Source organism: Phoxinus phoxinus, assembly GCF_949152265.1.
Source record: "Phoxinus phoxinus genome assembly, chromosome: 23".
NCBI classification, from domain to species: Eukaryota; Metazoa; Chordata; class Actinopteri; order Cypriniformes; family Leuciscidae; genus Phoxinus; species Phoxinus phoxinus.
Window position 1 is genome coordinate 21,729,126 of NC_136898.1, and position 19,047 is coordinate 21,748,172.

The 19,047-nt window shown below is 39.6% G+C and overlaps 2 protein-coding genes across 25 annotated transcripts in view; one reads left to right on the forward strand and one right to left on the reverse strand.

The window, feature by feature from the left end:
* tjp2a (tight junction protein 2a (zona occludens 2)) overlaps positions 1-3,612 on the forward strand; it is a 42,568-nt gene extending 38,956 nt beyond the window's left edge. For 11 of the 21 annotated variants that reach the window (XM_079599738.1, XM_079599739.1, XM_079599741.1 and 8 more), the window contains 4 exons: positions 980-1,081; positions 1,186-1,470; positions 2,645-2,727; positions 2,857-3,612. In XM_079599738.1, the coding sequence (XP_079455864.1) occupies positions 980-1,081; positions 1,186-1,470; positions 2,645-2,727; positions 2,857-3,025 (639 nt within the window). In that variant the 3' untranslated portion in view covers positions 3,026-3,612. Of the gene's footprint in view, positions 1-979; positions 1,082-1,185; positions 1,471-2,644; positions 2,728-2,835 lie in introns of all 21 variants that reach the window. The other 10 variants (XM_079599737.1, XM_079599736.1, XM_079599735.1 and 7 more) reach the window with 1 other exon arrangement.
* A 243-nt stretch (positions 3,613-3,855) lies between these two features.
* Positions 3,856-17,490, reverse strand: apba1b (amyloid beta (A4) precursor protein-binding, family A, member 1b). Of its 4 annotated transcripts, none has more exons than XM_079599754.1 (13): positions 17,159-17,296; positions 13,183-14,863; positions 12,206-12,307; positions 12,059-12,098; positions 11,111-11,256; positions 10,640-10,672; positions 10,312-10,398; positions 8,659-8,862; positions 8,398-8,577; positions 7,284-7,496; positions 5,947-6,066; positions 5,720-5,860; positions 3,856-4,646 (listed from the first exon to the last, which is right to left on the reverse strand). In XM_079599754.1, exons 2-13 carry the CDS (start codon positions 14,821-14,823, stop codon positions 4,575-4,577), a joined length of 2,979 nt encoding a protein of 992 aa, XP_079455880.1. In that variant the 5' UTR covers positions 14,824-14,863; positions 17,159-17,296; the 3' UTR covers positions 3,856-4,574. The 4 variants fall into 4 exon arrangements, with proteins under 4 accessions (XP_079455880.1, XP_079455879.1, XP_079455881.1 ...); XM_079599753.1 differs by having other exon boundaries at positions 3,864-4,646; positions 10,312-10,401; positions 17,159-17,454; XM_079599755.1 differs by lacking the exon at positions 10,640-10,672 and having other exon boundaries at positions 4,019-4,646; positions 10,312-10,401; positions 17,159-17,490.
* Positions 17,491-19,047: the final 1,557 nt, after the last annotated feature.

Genomic DNA, 19,047 nt, shown 5'->3' on the forward strand with positions numbered 1-19,047 from the left:
AAAGGTCACTCATCCTGTTTTCATTATCACTGACCGTCATATGAGCATCAGTGATGAGCAAATTGTGTTCATGGATCCAGCTTTGTGCACACTGCTCCCTACAGGACACGAGTGAAACTGCATATCAACACACATTCATGTAGATCCTCTTTTTGAATAGTTCAATGACTGTGAATATATGTGCCATTTAAACAGGGTTTGATTTAATGACTCTAGAAGTCAAGTGGCGTAACCATCAAGTAAAAATCTTTTTTTCTTTGTGTGAATGTACACAAAAACGTTTTACCAACATTTTTAAGGCAAATATTACCCTTTTAATTTACCTAGCAAGAATTTTTAAATAATGAAGCATGCATTACTATTATAAAGTTTTCTTTTTTTATCAATTGAACCGTTTTTTGAACTTGCAGTGTCATAAAAAGGTCAAACTATTATAAGGGGCCTTGTGATATAATTTTCTGTTTTATGATATTCTGTTTCAGATGCTTATAATAGTTTGACAACTTTTCACTGTTCATTTTTAATAATAATATTACTTAACACTATTTTTCAGAAGTTTTTGGTCAGTAAGCTTTAATATATATATATATAATGTATTCATTCAGTGTTCATGTTTCTATTTCAAATAAATGCTGTTCTTTCAACTTCTGTTCTTCAAATAATCTATTTTTTTTAACCATGATTTCCACAAAACTGAGGCAGCACAACTGTTTTCAACATTGATAATAATCAGAAATGTTTCTTTAGCGTATTATAGTATATTAGTGTATATAGTAGTAGTATTAATAATACAAGAAATATGCCAACATCAGTCATTAAGCTTTTTTCCAAATATTGTAGTCTTTTGATAACTTATTTTTGGTTTTCTAGGATTTTAGACGTGCTTTCAGTGTGGTTTGTGTGGTATTACAGTCATTGTCTGCATTTTGAATGTTTTTGAATGAATCAATGCTCCAGTTGTCCCTCTTCCCCCTCTCAGAGGCCCATGCCCGTTCCCCACGAGCGCTCAAAGAAGCCCGCGAGCAGAGAGGTGCAGCGGGACCCCAGCCCGCCTCCATCGTTTGTTCCAGAACCCCCTAAGGTCAGATGTCCTGTCGTTTCCTTTATACCTCCTGTTCCTCCCTTGAGTATTCTTGAGCCCTGATATGGACAGCACCTCAGTTAAAACCCCACGTGTTCCTGCAGGTCAGGTCAGCTTCCCGTCCTGCCGACTCCAGGAGTTTCGACTCGCGCTCCAGCAGCACGATCAGCAGTGATGTCCCGGTCAGCTCCAGACCCCTTCCTCCGCCAGTAGCCCAGAAGCCCAGCTTCACCATGAAGACGGGCCCGGCCGACGACGCGGCCCCTAAAGACCCCGCCGAGGACCCCGCCAGCCGCACCTTCCGGGGAAAGGTGAAGGCTTTCGAGCAAATGGACAACCTGGCCCGGGCCAAAAGGATGCTGGAGCTCCAGGAGGCCGAACAAGCACGGGTTTGTGATCTCATTCACACACACACGACACAAGCTGCTGAATGTCTGATAGAAAGAACCTCACAGAACTATTACAAATGTCATATTTCACACCAACATAAAAATAAAAGATTTATTATGCATACAGAAGTTTATTTATTCATTAATTCATTGTTGTCATGACAATTAAGCACATTTCCCCCATTTCAATTTGATACAAATTATAAATGATTTATATACTTTTTTATTATTATTATTAAAATTAAAATGGGGAAATCTACTTAAATGTCATTTGGCACACACGCACACAGATAGATAGATAGATAGACAGACAGACAGACAGACAGACAGACAGACAGACAGACAGACAGATAGACAGACGATAGATAGATAGATAGATAGATAGATAGATAGATAGATAGATAGACAGACAGACAGACAGACAGACAGACAGACAGACAGACAGACAGACAGACAGACAGACAGACAGACAGACAGACAGACGATAGATAGATAGATAGATAGATAGATAGATAGATAGATAGATAGATAGATAGATAGACAGACAGACAGACAGACAGACAGACGATAGATAGATAGATAGACAGACAGACAGACAGACGATAGATAGACAGATAGATAGATAGACAGACAGACGATAGATAGATAGATAGACGATAGATAGATAGATAGATAGATAGACAGACAGACGATAGATAGATAGATAGATAGATAGATAGATAGACAGACAGGCGATAGATAGATAGACAGACAGACGATAGATAGATAGATAGATAGATAGATAGATAGATAGATAGATAGATAGATAGACAGATAGACAGATAGACAGACAGGCGATAGATAGATAGACAGATAGACAGACAGACGATAGATAGATAGACAGATAGATAGATAGACAGATAGATAGATAGATAGATAGATAGATAGATAGATAGATAGACAGATAGATAGACAGATAGATAGATAGACAGACGATAGATAGATAGATAGATAGATAGATAGATAGACAGATAGATAGATAGATAGATAGACAGACAGACAGACGATAGATAGATAGATAGATAATTTAAATATGGGGGGGGGGGGGGGGTTCTTTAATTTAATTCACTTTAATTCTTTAATTGACATTTCATTTTTTTAAATGTATCTGGTTTTATATCTTTTTGGTCAACAGCTGGAAATATCTCAGAAACATCCAGATATTTACGCAGTTGTCCACAAACCCAAACCAAATCAAAACAGGCCACAACCAATTGGGTAAGATTGTTTTTCCCCCCACCCTTCTCTCTCTCTTTCCTTTTTTCTCTGATTCCCATTTCAACACACATATGAATCCCTAAAGTGTTTAATGGTACGTCCCATCAGTGATGGCTCTGTTCCCTTCAGCTCCAGCTCAACCGCCGAGTCCCAGAGCTCCTCCAAACCCCAGTATTCAGAGAGCCGCTCTCAGCACCGCGCCGAGGATGAGGACGAGGAAGAGTATCGACGCCAGCTGGCTGACCAGAACCGCAGAGGCTATTACAATCCCAAGAAATACAACGACACTGAATTCTAACTCCCTGCGATGTCCCGTTAACCTCATGGGGTCTGTGCTGGGATCTGTCCTGTGCGTGTCATCACAGAGGAAGAGTGTGTGCTATTGTTCACCACATGCAGTATAAACGTGCAATTTATTAAACAGCATCTTTTTATACCTGCAATGTTTTTATATGAAATTTCAGTGTATATTTCATGTCGTCTTGTAGTGATTTTTTTTTTTTTTTTTTGCATCTTTAGTTTTCTTTCCCCACACTGTTTCTAATGAAAGCTAGATGGAGTAAACGTTACACTTTCCTTATTAACACCACTCAAATTTGCCATAAACCAAAATGAAATGTTATTTTCCCAAAGCATTTGCTGGAGTGCCTTAATGTCATTGATCATGTATTAAAACATGTATTAACTGAAGTTTAGAAAATTATTTTATGCAATAATTATGATTAAAAACTGGCTTATGATAAGATCATGTGTAATGTTCACACTATTGTTATGCGTCTAGGATCAGTGCTTTGGGTTTAACCACTAATAAAACACAGATTGGTGGATTTTTTAAAATATTAAAGACAAATAAATAAAACTTTTAATATTTCTGCTTTGCTTGTCTTTAGTTGTGCTTGACTCATTATTAATAACTTGAGCCATATCTAGAGCAGGGATTGACAGATTCTGATATAGTTTGTGTTAAATAGTTTGTCACAATAACTTAAATTGGTCTACAAAAAATTACTTTTTATAGTAATTTAACATTATTAATTGTTCCATTGTATTCTTGCAAGAAAGTTTTGCTGTTTAAATGCTTGAAAATTTACACTACCATTCAAAAGTTTGGGGACAGGACTTTTTTTTAAATATTCATTATTTTATTCAGCAAGTATGCATTGAATTTATCAAACCGTAAAGGTTAATATTGTTTTAAATGCTGTTGTAATGTAAAGTATGAAGCAGCACAACTTTTTTTAACATTGATAATAATCAGAAATGTTTCTTGAGCATTAAATTATCATATTAGACTGATTTATGAAAGATCATGTGATAATTTAGCTTTTATCACAAGAATAAATTACATTTTAAAATACATTCATATAGAAAATACATTTTTAATTATAATAGGTCACAGTATTACATTATATTTTGGATTAAATAAATGTAGCTTTTGGTGAGCAGAAGAGACTTCTTTCAAAAACAGTGGAAAAAAAAAAACTAGAAAATGTGAATGAAAGATGTGCAAATATTTTGTACCTTTACTTAGTTTATTGATGACAACAGTACAGCTGAGTGAGTCAGGTGTGTGTGCAACAGTTACAGTGACTCAGTGCCATTGATCTCGGATCGTGTCGGGCCGCTCAGTTCTCTTTGGTACGTTTGAACACTGACGCCAGTGCATTGATCACGGCGCTCAGAGATCACAGAGAGATTAAGGCAGGTCAGATGCTGCTGGAACGGTTTGGTTTATGCACTAATGAAATAATAAATACATACACCCAGTTAAATAAATCTGTAAACAGTTATATTAATATCTCAATAAATAATAAGTCGGGGTGAGTGTGTGTAAAAGTGATAGAGCTTCAGATGTAGACGGGCTGTTCCTGGGCCGTGAGCAGGCGGTACATGGCGGCAGGCATAGTCTTCATGTGGATCTGAGGAATACAGATTCGCATGATTACAGTATTCATGCGCTTTGAATTTTTATTATTATTATAAGAGTATTATCAAAGTCCCTTTAAGACAAGTCATTTTACTCGGCGGCCATCTTTGAAACGCCTCTCGGGCCTCTATTTCAATCATGTGAGTGCAGCTCCTATCTTTTTGAATGAGGAAACATTAAATTGTCCAAAACTGTCTACCAAGCTTACGATTAAATTTCATATTTGAAATCACCAATGAAATCTGACAACAACTGTCAACATTTCGCCATATTGAGCGTTGCATTTTTCAACATTCAAAACAATACGAGTGACGAGTCTAATGTAACGCTACTAAGCCATTAGCTCAACAACATGCTAACTTGAAAGGTGTAAACGGGTCAGAATATGCCTACTTCCATACTATACAGTAGGTGAAAAACAGTATGTGAGCCACGTACTGTAGTATGTCTGAATTCAGTGTTCGTAAAACAGTACTCGGATGATCTACTACTTCAGCTGAGATTCTGAAGTGTCAGTAAGATGGACACAATATGTGAATGTAAGTGAAGCAACATTGACACGGTTGGACTCGTGACAGTGACAACATGGCGATTTCATTTATAGCCACTCAATATTCATTCAGTCACATGGCCAGCAGTCATATCACCCTGTATCCCAAGACTGGTCGCCCACTGAAGCTAAGCAGGGCTGAGACTGGTTAGTACCTGGATGGGAGACCTCCTGAGAAAACCCGGTTGCTGCTGGAAGAGGAGTTAGTGAGGCCAGCAGGGGGCGCTCACCCTGTGGTCTGTGTGGGTCCTAACGCCCCAGTATAGTGACGGGGACACTATGGGAGTGTGTGTGTGTGTCTCACACCATTCACGCATGTTGCTGTGGATTAACTGCTTGGCGGAGGAAGGATTTTTTGTTCAAAACAACTTACTAGACTTTTCTTGCCGTGTTAATCTGGGAAACCTTGCTAGGTGTGTGATAACCGTTTTAAGCTATAAAAGAAATTGTTTTAAAAGGCAGCAGAATACAGGGACGGGACTCCCCAACCGTGCCTGACGGAGCACACGCTTTACCTCTCCCACGGCGTTGGACAGGATGTGGACGATCTTCTCGTGAGGTGTGGCCACTACGCTCTGAGCGTTGATCTCGATGATGCGATGGCCCACGCGGACGCCTCCTCTCTCTGCAATCCCCCCTCGCATGAGGCTGCAAATCTGACAACAAAACAGCAACTCCGTCAGCAGCTGCTACCTAGTGAAACACCGTAACAACTGACCAATGTTGTGACGTTAATACCCACAATGCCATTCTGTACACTGAAACCCAACTGATAGCGGAGGTCTGGTCTGCGGATGAGCACCATGGTCACCGGGGGACACCTGACGATGTTCATCTTTATCCTGGACTGAGCCTTTAGCCCCTGAACACAGTAATCGAAACACATTATTTTGCCGTGAGGCATTAAGGGAATGTTTTCTCTATTTAATCATTTTGCAAGTATTATGGGAACGTAAAAAAAAAAAAAAAAAAACAGACTAACGTCCAACTAAAATGTTTCAGAAAAAACATTGTTTTGAGAAAATTATTAAAGACCAGATACATTTCAATTATTACCGGAAGAATGTTGGTTCATAACTTTGAGAGGACATTGCCAGAACATAAGCCAAAGTTCCCAGTATGCTGGGTTGTCAATAGATGTATGAAGCTCACACAGACGTCACGTTTAAACCAGTTTTCTGTTTGTCAACGAGGCAAATTCACATGATCGACTTCTGAGAGAAATCTGCGAGCGGAAGGAAATCTCTCCTCCACACGAAATACGCGATTCATTGGATTCCTATTGAAATGACTGGATTTCGCCCGTGGAAATTCACAGAACAACAGTAAATGTGATCATACCTTAATTCTTATAAAGATACTCTTTGTGAACAAGGCAATCCCAGAATCCACACTAACCTGAATGTAAAAAAAATCTATCCAAGAAAATGTATCAACGATAGCAGAATATAGTACATTTAAGTCTTCCTGTAGTCAATTGTATCACTTAAAACTCATCTTTGATCACCAAAATTACATATTTAAATCTTTTTTCCTAAAAATAGCTTTACTAACTCTACACCCTTGCCTCATTTAGTATACGCGGTTCTATGAATATGCAAATGAGCCCCGCCTCCACTCACTCACACCAGCTCAGAGATCCGCTGGTTGACGATCACATGTTGATCTGATTGGTTACAAGGTAGTTTGTGACGTCAGAAACACCAGCGATTTCAAACCGAGTTTGACAGTCTTTGGTTCACTGCAGTTTTAAGGAGAAAATACTCAGCAATGGTGTCGACTTATGAATATACACATGGTTTGTCTTAAAGCGTATTAAAAACACCACATAGACACATAAACATTAAAAACTTGATTTTCAACACTGGGGGACTTTAAGTTTAACTTACTTAAAAACAGACAATTTTACCCAACATTTCTATGTTATGTAATTTTATGATCATTACAGCTTTGAGCTATTAGCTTAGCAACATGCTAACATGAAACTCCCTTAGAATCAGTGTGTGTAGAGTCTAAAAGCTCAAACGTTTGTTGTCAGATCAGCAATACAGAAAACACAACAGAACAAGCAAGTCCTACTTTAATGATGCTCTGACATGTGGAGAGCGGCAGTCCGACCAGACTGGTGCCGTTGACGGTCATGATCTGATCTCCGATGTTGAGTCTCCCGGACTTGGCTGCGGGTCCGCTGTGCATCAGGCTGGCGATGATGACCGTGGGCAGGATCGAGCCCCAGCCCGACTCCACGATCACCACACCCAGCATCTCACCCTTCTGCTTCTCGATGTACACCTGACACACAGCCACAAGTCATCACACTTCAGATCAGAAGTCATTGTATATGATAGTTTAGCTCTGTTAAGTGTGCATGGCTAAATTAATTTTGAAATAATAAACTTTTTTTTTTTTTTTCGTTGAAATATCATCCAATTTACTTGTCTCAATTATTACCATCGAAAAAAAGTCAAATTCTAACTACATTTAGTTTTTGTTGAAAATAAAATAAAATGCTTTGGCAACATAAATGTTTTCCTCTAAATATTTTTTTTGCATATTATGAGAAAATGTAGAATCTGGTTTTGTCTCTAATTTCTGTTGTGCCATACACACTTCCCCCTTTAAAAATAACGTTTCCTGGCTATTCCTGGTGTTATATTAGAAACTGTGACATTATCAAGTATTTCTCCCATGTTTCAATCCAAGTGTTTTTCTATATTATTATGCTTAAATTGACCTTTTACATTTTTTCAAAGCTTAATATTTTAACTCTTATATAAATATATATCTATAAAAAAATAAAAAAATCCTGGCAAAATAAAAAATGTGGTATAGTGTGATATTCCCATCTTATAGAACTGATATTCAACCCTGTAACATTTTTTTTTATGTAACAGGGGTGAATGGTCATTGCACATGTTTTGTGTAGAAATCAACAGAAATCTAACTGATATATAAATTTTATATGTGTGATTTAATAAGAGACTTATGAATTTAAGTTTATGAATTTCAAACTTAGTGTAACAGGGTTGAAACAATTTAGTTGCAGTGTTTGGCTTAGCAACGCTAAATAACCATTGGTACTTTGCGGGGCTGAACACACATATTTGAAATAATGGTCCATTGGAAAAACCAAATTGGAAAAAAAAGAAATATTGCTCAACTACTGTCACTTTATGGCCACTGGTCAACTTACATCTCTGCAGTTTTCGGACTTGGAGAAGTGAATGAGGTCGTCGTTGTACATGTCCTGAGTGTTGAGCAGGTCGCTGTACTCTCTCTGGCTCAGGTCTTCTGGATCAATGCCATTGGCTCTCAGAAACTCCTGATACGCGACGCTGAAGGCCTGGCCGATGGACTGAGCAATCAGCTGAGCCTGACCGAGAGAAAGATCCAAGAAACATCAACAATGTGCAGCCTTCCGTGGAGGACGTGGTGTAACTGTTGAAACACTCACATCTTCTGATTCAAACACATGGCAGATCATCTTGTACTGGCGCTGGTCGTCTCGTGCTGGGTTTGTGTGATGCGTCTCTGCCGTGTCCAAGTTCTCCTGTGCGCTCTGAGAGCGAATCATCTTCCCACGAGCCATCAGCACAACCATGTTCCCGATGTCGGCTATGTACGAGATGGTCCTCAGCGGATGGTCCATCATGGTGTCCTGCCAAGCCGAGGATGCTAGAGGTCAGTCTGTGTTTTTGAACATTTGATCACAACTAATGAGGTTTATTCCTATAACTGCTGTATGTGTTTGTGTCCTGAACAAATAAAAAGTGCCATGTCACACCACATGACATTTGACAACCTGAACTAACCTAACATGAAAAGGTCCAAATATCTAATATTTTAAGAGACTTAGTTCACACAGAACTAATTTTTCTATTCCAATGCGCCACTTTTCCATTGTTTCTCCATGTAAACGCACTAGACGGACATGTATAACCGTTGCGCTTAAGCCTGGCGTCTTTTGCGGCGTCTCCGCGCGCGACATTGTGTTCTAAAAACACGCGCTCAAGTGAAAAGAAGTTCAACTTTCAAAGAAAAAACGCGTTCTGTGTGAACGAGCCCTTACTGATGTTGACAGGTCCTCTCTATGATATCACTTCCTGTTTTATGCTGGTTTCTGCAAGTTGGTTGCACCAAATGACATTGAATTTGACTTTCAGTCATTTAATGAGACTTTCTTTAGTTTTTAGAAATGTAAAAAAAAATCATAATGGTTCAAAAAAATAATTACAAATATATTTTAAATAGTATTTAAAATAATTAGAATTTAATTCTTTTAATGAGGCTTTTCTCTTCATTATGATACCAAGACAGTCATATCACCCTGACATTTTTTACTTAATGCTCCAATAAAAATACCAAAATAATTTTTTGTAGAGAAATTAAAAACATGTTCATGTTTAGAAGAGATGAATTTAAATAATTGCATATATTGCACTTTCAATGTATTTTTGATTAAATTGACAGATTTAACAACTTGACATTTGCAACTTTTACCCATCCCTAAATGTAAAAACAAACATTATATGTCACTCAGACGATCTAATTTTACATTTAAACGACAACAATGTACTAAAAACTTAAAGGTTTTTCCTTTGCATTTTTGGAAAAGTTTCACACACAGGCGACAACATTGTCAAAACGTTCGCCGTTCACACAGATCCGCGAAAATGACAATAAACGCTGCATTATTCATACCAGGCCAGTAGATGGCAATGTCACTTTGTAAAGAAACACTACGCGCCTATAGACTGAACACGTACTACGCATGACGTCACTGTTTTCACAAATTCACGTTTTTGTAGTTTAGACGGAGACGGTAACGGTGTAGTTTTCAAAAACTTGGGATTTGAAAACCCTTTTCAAAACAAAGCATTTTCAGGCCCCCGAAACGACGCTGTTGTGTAAATGAACAGCCAAAACACAAATGCTTTCAGTTTTTCGTTGAAAACAGAGTCATGTAAACAGTTCTTGGCCAGAATAAGCCGCAATGAGGACCAGACTGCACGCCTATCGTCACGAGTCTGTCTAGCACACGACATGCAAACCTGTCAAACATTCAAAGTGAAACCAGCATGAAAGTGATTCGAAGCGTGTTCTGCACCTGTGTGAAAGCGCTGAGCACTTTGATCCTCTGCGTTGATATAAAGAGGTCCACTTCTGTGCTGGACGGCGGCCCGCTCTCAGTGCCCTGCTGATACCGCAAGCCAAGAACAACTGTTATTACTCTTAAAGCAGCGCATCACTTCCTGGACTAGCAAACACACCGCTCTCTAGCAGTCCACCAACAGAGATGCTGTTAGATTTGAATCCCTTGGTACTTGTAATCATATAAAAGCCTGTCAAACAACACACTTTGATATAAGACAAAGGAAAAAGAACAGCAAAAATCTTACTAAAGACCTGCATGTCTACAGGAACACACACCGTACCTTATGTCTGATTTTGGCCTGTGTCTGGGCTGTCTGCTCGGCAAGGGACAAATAAAAACAGAGAACGGTCAAATAAAGCCTACAAACATGAAGGGCATGGTGGGCGGCTCAGACGCAGTGCCATTGGTCTGGAAATGATGGATACGCCCAAATGAAATAACACGGGATCATTTGGCTGAAGGGGGGGACGGGGTGCGTGGGATGTTATGGTATTGTGATAGGCGGAAGATTTTTGGGAAACGCCATCAAAACTTCAGCTCTGATCAGAATGACATCAGCTGGCCCTGAGACAACAACTGACTCTCAGAATCAACTACCTGTCACTCACATTTGTTTGTTCAGAGACTAGATATTCAGATGTATGTGACATGTCTTTCATCCATAACCTCACATAACCTTAGAAGATGAGTCAGTATATTAGAGATAGAGTGAAGTATTGGTGTGTGTGTGTGTGTGTGTGTGTGTGCTCACCCGGACGCGGCTCATGGCCTCCTGGGCTTGCTGCATGCGCGCGCTCTTCGTGGGCGTCCTCTCGGACAGCAGCTGGGTGGAGCCCAGATAGTTTGCGGCAAAAATTATGCCGTCAATCAAATCCTCAGGGTCACATGGGCCAGGAACTGTGGAAACAGGAAGACCATAGGGATAGCAGAGCATTGAACCTGATGCTATGCATTATTTTGGGATTCGCATCGCTGTAAATGCTCTCAATCTTTTACTTTTGTGTTTAATTATCATTGGAACCTCAGTTCTGGTATATTGTAATGAAAATCATCCTTTCCTGTCAGTTTATTTATTTTTAATATCATTTATTTTTTATTTAAATCATAATAAAAGCAGAATTACAAATATGTTGCAAAAATCCTTTATAAATTTTTTTTTTTTTTTTTTGCATAATGGTAATGAAAACTGAGTAGAAATGTGCTCAATTGTCATGAAAATAAGGTCAAAATGCAAATCTTAAATGTGCAAAAAAAAAAAAAATAGTTTTAATAATTGTATTGTATATTTAGTAGTTTTTAATAGTTGTTGTTTTTAACAATATGTCTATATAGTTGTCCGAATTATTGGCACCCCTTGTAAATATGATCAAAAATGGCTGTAAAATTTATCCTTTCAATATTTCATAAAAAAAGAAGCAAAAATCTAAAAAAATCTAAGTAAAAGACTTGAAAGTGTGTGTGGGGGGGAATCACCTTGTGAAATAAAAATTTTTTCTACAAAACACGTTGGCCACAATTATTGGCACCCCTAGAAATTTGAATGAGTAAAATATTTCTGATGTATATTCCCATTCCTTTTTACATTTTTTATAGCTTTAAATTCAAATGGCTTACAATCTTACAAGATAATGCAGGATAATAAATTCCTGATGAGTCTTATTTGACACGTATCATAAGAGTCTGGTTTCCTTGAACGTACCATCAACATATGTAGGGAAAGAGGCCAAATTTCTTCTAGGCTGCAAACCAAAAACACAGTATTGTTACAATTACAGTAAAAGCGTAAGGAATAAGTATAAGAATAAATCATAAATGTATCAGCTGCGAGTCAAATGCAATAATTCACCTCTTGACATGCCACACAGGGACTGATGTCAAGATCCTGGTCCTGATGATGGACTCCAGAGGACTCGGCTCCGCAGGGAAGCTCAGCATCTTGAACTGGAGCCTGTAAAGAAAACACTGCTATTGAATATCATTGTACAATTTTACAATCCCCCGTTATCTGCAGGTTTTCCATGGCAACAGCAAAGTCTGGCATTGAAATATTTCTATCCAATATTTGCCATTCTTTTACTTTACTGTCCATGCGTATAGAATAAAAATGGCAAAAACTTTGCTGTTATTCTGCCAAAAAGCCTAATTGTGGCCTTTTATAAAGTGAACCTATTGTGCTTTTTCGGATATTGCCGTTCATGAGTTTTTGTCTCCTAAAAGAAAGAAGCGATTCTGAACTCCCTGAAACGAGTCGTCAGTAATTCCAGTCTTACTTTCTGCTCGAAGCTACTTTACATAATACTAGCCTATATCTACATTGGCTGCTCACTAACAACGTCTAGTTTGACCCTTGCTTTATGTTGTTGACATGGAGAATACGCTGTTTTCTGGAGCTGAAATTCAGGTATGGTTTGGTTTCCGACACACTCTGTAAGTGGTAGACCAATCACAACAGACTGGGCCATCTGACCAATCAGAGCAGAGTAGACCAATCACAACAGACTGGGCCATCTGACCAATCAGAGCAGAGTAGACCAATCACAACAGACTGGGCCATCTGACCAATCAGAGCAGAGTAGGATTGTGGAAAGGAGGGTTTTACAGAGACCGAATCCTTGACCGAACCATTTCAGACACTGTAAGAAAAGAGGTGATGCTGCGGTGTACATTATGAGAAAATTTCAAGTGTTTTTTGACCTTGGATGCATGTAAAACTATTGTAGGATAAAGCCTTTAAAATAGCATAAAAGGGGTACTTTAAAATAAAGTTTCATGAAGAACTTCATCATAAGTAATTGTGTTAATTATGCAGGAAAACTCACTCACCGCATACAGTGGAGAAGACTGCGGTAGCTGACATGGTGACTGTGGATATGAGTGAATCTGAGGATGTAGTTGAGGATGGTTCTCCTCAACAGGGCTCACGTCCTGCCTCATCACCCACACGGGCTCTGTGATCTTGTCAGGCGTGTAGGGCGAACGCACGGTCTTGGTCTTCACCTCCTCGATAGCTTCCTTAATGTCCTTGATGGCCAATGAGACAGCATCTCCTGTAGCTCTGCAAGACTCTGTTATTTGATCTTGGGGTGAAGTGAATGACTTATCAGGTCTTTCCACTACTTCAACCTGCCGATCAGGTGAAAGCGGAGTATTTTCCGATGTCTCCTCTTGGGGGTGAACGTCCAGTGATAGGCTAGTCGAGCTTGATGTCTTCCTGACCTGGGCTCTGCTTCTCCCTGAGCTTTCGGCTTCATCTTCTGACTGTTCATCATAGTGGTGCAGCCTGGAGCCCACTGAACTGAGCTGACCCATGTCTTCCTGGTCATCAGACTCGTCCATGCTCTGGTTCCTCTCGTACACCTGAGGCCCCTCAAGGGCTGGATAAGGATCTGTTAGGTTGCATTGGGATGATTCTGTCTGATATTCTGGTGAAGTCTCTTCAGGGTGAGAATCTGGGCTTAGTTGAGGGTAAGAATCAGTGCAGGCTTCATGACTAGAGTCTGAGAGATCATCTTGGTGGTCCACAACTTGGGACACAGGACTATCAAACCCTTTATTCTTGTTTGTACGAGCGTAACTGGTGGTAAAATGAGTAGGGTATAACTTGGGATCAGAGTTGTAGCTTCGAAGAGTCTCGGGGAAGGTTCGTGGAGACTGAAAAAAGGGTTTGTTCATCATTTTGTGAGGAGATGTGGCGAACGGTGGAACATCTACTCTTAGTGGACTGGTTCTTTTACTTTCAGGCCGACCTTTTGAAGTAATCTTAGGTGGAACATAGTCTTGTTCACGAGTTTCCCGGGAATAGTCCTCTTCCTCTTTGTTCTCTTTCACCAATTCCTCTTCGCCAAACTTTGATTCTTCACATTGAACTTTCTCCTCCAACTGTTCCATTGAAGACTCTGGCTGTTCTGGATCTGTATCACGATCAATCTGTGCATCAGATGAATGGGAGAGATCTGGACTGTTTCCATCCAGTCTATCAGTGATTGGTTCATCCTGAGGAGATGGAGTCAGCAGTTCTTGAGAGGAATCTTCTGGAGATAATGCTTCTGAAGCTTGTTCTTTTGGAGGAGTTTTGACCACCTGTTGTTCTTCTTCTTTGTGCTGTTGTCTGCATTTGTGCTGATGGAGTCTCTCTCCACCCCGACGATGTCTTGACGCCCCCAGCTTGGGCTGTTGGCCAGCTCTAACTTCAGTGTCTCCGCTCTCAGTCCGCCTGCGCTGTGCTTGACCGGGAACATGCCGCCTACGGTGGCGTGGTGGAGCTTGGCTAGATCCAGATGGGTGCTGGTTGGCTTGTTGATGGTGATGATGGTGGTGGCCTTGGCTTTCTGCATCGGGATTGTGCATCTGGCATGGCCTCCATCTGGGGCGACCTCCCTCAAGAGGAGTCCCATTTGGCTGCTTGCTGCGATGAGGGGGAGGACCTCTGGGACCTGCCTCCTCTGGCTCCTCCCTATGGCTCATGGCTCCGCCCACTCACTGCTCATTGTCTAGATGCTGCTGCCTGAATGACACACAGAAATCAAAGGTAGTAGAGGAGAAGTATATCCCTCAATATATGTGTGAAAACATATTGGAAGCAGATAAAAAACATTACCAGTATTATGTCCTAAAAATACCATCAATGTACACTGCCCAGATTTAAATTGGCAAAGGCTTAAGAGTCTATGATTGGATTATTATTGCAGTGATTATTATGTTTCTAGCATGTTATATGTTTGGCAACTAACCCTAATAGATGGAGTGTGTAGCTTTTCATTTCTTATACAACCATGTAGGAAGACTCATCATGGTTATATTCCAGGATGACAATGTCAAGATTCATCAGGCTCAAGTTGTGAAAGAATGGTTGGGAAGGAGCATGAAGACTCATTTTCACACATGAATGAGTCCAGACCTTAAACTCACTGAAAGTCTTTGGGATGTGTTGGAGGAGACAGACTGCTGGACTCTTGCATTGTCAATACAAGATCTTGACCAAAAATGTATGCACCTCTTGATGGCACTGAAAATGTTGTGATGTTATAGTCAAGCACTCTGTAAAGTCTACTCCAGTACATCCCAAAGCAAAATCCAAACAGCAACTATTTTTTTTGGCCAGGCAGTGTAAATTATAAATGCACTTAATGTCTAATCAAGCAATGTGTCTGTATAATGACAGAGTAACACACTGCATGTTCTTGTTCCTGTGCAGAGACATGGTTTATCATGGCAGTAGCACTGTCACAGATGGCCTCACCGTGGGCAGTCGTCATGCTGCATCCTCTACCAGTCCTGGAGTTCAGCAGATTCATCTGTCAAACCTCCCATAAAAACCCAAAGCCTGGGGATTTACCTCCCTATTTAAACAGAGATCTTCACTTTCATCATGCATGCAGCCTCTTTGTATTGTTTGCAGCTGAGAGCATGCATGCATATTAGGGTCACTCTGCAGTTCCGGTGGCAGGTGGTGTCACTAACTTTAAAAAAAAAATGTAAATTTTTTTTTTTTAAATCTGCTATTTTTTTTTACATTCTACAATTAGAGTATAACTGTGCACGACATTAGAAAAATTATAGGTTTAATGTACAGTGGGTACAGTAAGCACTAGAGGTTTAATGAATGAGGAGTCATTTAAAAAAAAGTGAAATCTAAATCCCACTGCAGTTGTAAAATCCTGTTATGCTACAAAAAAAACTTGACAGCTGTGGTTGCTAGAATTTCATCCAAGACTATAATGACAATGTTTCAAGTATTATGAGAGACCTTTTGATGCACGCACATTTTATAGTGCATAACTGTGTAAATAAATATCTCGTATAATAGCCTACCAATAACTGACCAAGTATCTTTACTGATAACCATAATAATACAGCTGGTAAAACTTAAAATCACATGATGAAGATAATCAAAACGTATTCGGCCCTATGAACCACGGCTTATAAACATGAAACCGATACTATAAAGATGCATTTTAAAGATGCAAACTAAACTATTTAACTTTGTAAAATAAAACGCCATAATGTGCATTAAGAGATAAAAAATAAACTAACTTTTTTAATAAAATATCATCAAACGTGATGCATCACGCGATGGTGTTTGTAAATATTTCACTCTAAATCACAATTTATGGTAAATAAATTGAATATTCAAACGTTTTATTCATATTCTAAAAAGTGCATGCACTGTCATGTTGGATGGACTGTCAAAGCAGTATAGATTTAAACTGTAAATTATAACGTTTTTCATACTTTTTATCAATAACAATAAACAGTAGGGCACATTAGGCTACATTTAATGTTCTGTAAAATCGATTATATTTTTCACTGTAGGCTATTAGACAAAACCCGGTATTATTGTTAGCTCACCATTAACACTAACAATTTGCTTCTTTTTCATCTTAATATCAGAAAAGCGACTTTAAAGCCAAACGCCTCAGCATAAAACCGCAATGATTGTATTGTCTCTTCATGTCTCTGTGTTTATTGACTGCAGCAGTCAGTCCCTTCCAGGTGATACCGCTACAACCATATGGACATTTCGTTGCTCCCAACATTATAAAATAAAGATTTTCTGTAGTTAAACACACAGTAAAACACCAAAATAAGATTTAACGGTGTAATTTAAAAACTTTCCGTCGGTAATAAAAGTTAAAAGCGTATTGTTTGATAACGTAGCGGGCCTGCGCGGAGGCAAACGCATCTTCCCTCCCCAGTGAATTCATCCAGCAGGTGCAGCTCCTGTAGGCTACGAGCTATAGTGCCCTCAGCAAAACACGACAAACAAACAGCAGTTTACAGTCTCATCCGCTACACCTACCTGTTATGAGCACAAGCGATGAAGAAGAGCTGTTCGGCTCGCCTTCATCTTCGTCGGCTGTTCTTATATGATCAGCACACGGGGATTATGCGAGCGGATCTCAGACCCCTCCTTCAGCACACGGTGACATCAGAGCGGATTACACACCAGTAAACACCCTCCCTGCCCCCAAACCATCCCGCAACAACCCGCACCATCTGTCTGTGCTTTTGACTCACTTACACTTCCTCTGCAGATACACAGATTGTTATTAATATGTTCAGATGTTACTTTCTCATATACGAACCCCGGACTGTAAGCGGATGTTCACACTGTCCTTCAATCTAGACCGTGATATCCCTTTAAAGGGATAGTTCAGCCAAAAATATAAATTAGCCCATGATAACTCACAAGCCATCCTAGGTGTATATGGCATTCTTATTTCAGACGAATACAATCGGAGTTATATTCAAAAATGCTCTTCCAAGCTTAAGTCAATATTTTTTTGGAAGTCCAAAGTGCATCCATCCCTGATAAAAGTGCTCCACACCACACGGCTCTGCGGGGGTTAATAAAGGCTTTCTGAAGCGAAGCGAAGCGTTCACGTAAGACAAATATCCATATTTAAACCTTTATCGACTAAAAAAACTAGCGTCTGGCAGACGGCCGTACACAGTACGAGTAAAGGCACACTGAGTCCGAAATTCGCATCCGAAATTTTCGCACGTTAAAAAATAAATACGACCTCACGTTATGTCAATCACTTGCACACTGCCTCCGAAACTTTCGTCCGTCATAAAAAAAAATCGAAACGGGTTCGATTTTCTGCGTTTTTCACATCCGTAACAAGCACGAATCACGAATACGAAAAAACGCATACGAAAATTTCGGACTCAGTGCGCAATGACCTTAACACTCGACGATGTATGATTGGATGTAGGAGTAGCGTAAGCTATGACGCCTCTCGCGGTTCAAACAAACAGTGCTGGGCAACCGCGTTCGTCATTACATTGTGCGTCAAGTTCAAGGGTTTCTCTTTTGGCGTAAGTCGACTTGCGTACGGCTGTCTGCCGGAAGCTAGTTATTTTCAGTCGATAAAGTTTATATGGATATTTTTCTTACACGAACGCATCGCTTCACTTCAGAAGGTCTTTATTAACCCCCGCAGAGCTGTTTCGAGCACTTTTATCACGGATGGATGCGCTTTGATGGACTTCCCAAAAAATATACCCATTGACTCTCACTATAAAGCTTGGAAGAGCCAGGACATTTTTTAATATAACTCCGATTATATTTGTCTGAAAGAAGAATGTCATATAGCCTACACCGATAGGATGTCTTCACGGTGAGTATGGGCTAATTAAAATTTTTGGCTGAACTATCCCTTTTACCGCCGCGTCAAACAGTATTTGAGAAAATTTACTCGAGCTAAAAACGGAAAAATTACGTTGTCAAAACGTTGTTAAAAACGCTGTATTCTGCTGCCAGGCCAGTAGTTGGCGTACTTGGCGATGTCACTTTGTAAACTAAAGAATCAACGCCTGAACATGTAATACGCATGGGCATGACCTCACCGTTTTCACAAATTCACGTTTTTGAGACGATAATAGAATAATTTTCAAAATCTTGCTGTTTGAATCCCGTTTTCAAAAGTTTGCGTTTTCAGGCCCCCAAAATGCCGTTGTCATGTAAATTTTAAATTGTCATGTCGCATAAAAAAATGGTGTTGTGTAAACTGTTTCTTTGTTCTGTTGTTGCATTTTTATTACAGTAGGGCTGCCCTAGGTAGCCCCGCCCACAGTGAAACCTCATTGGTCCAAAATGTGAATGTGCAAATCGCACAATTATTTATAAATTGAGAAAGAAACAAATCTCAACTGTTAATTTAAAATATCTGAATTTATATGCTT

Bases quoted from the DNA above. Each gene is read 5' to 3' on its own strand.
- apba1b (XM_079599753.1), bottom strand. From the start codon at position 14,823: ATGAGCCATAGGGAGGAGCCAGAGGAGGCAGGTCCCAGAGGTCCTCCC. The intron at 8,863-10,311 runs GTGCAGAACACG...TCGGCTTGGCAG, and splicing joins TGCTCAGCGCTTTCACACAG to GACACCATGATGGACCATCC. The intron at 5,861-5,946 runs GTGGGTATTAAC...TTTTGTTGTCAG, and splicing joins TCAGTGTACAGAATGGCATT to ATTTGCAGCCTCATGCGAGG.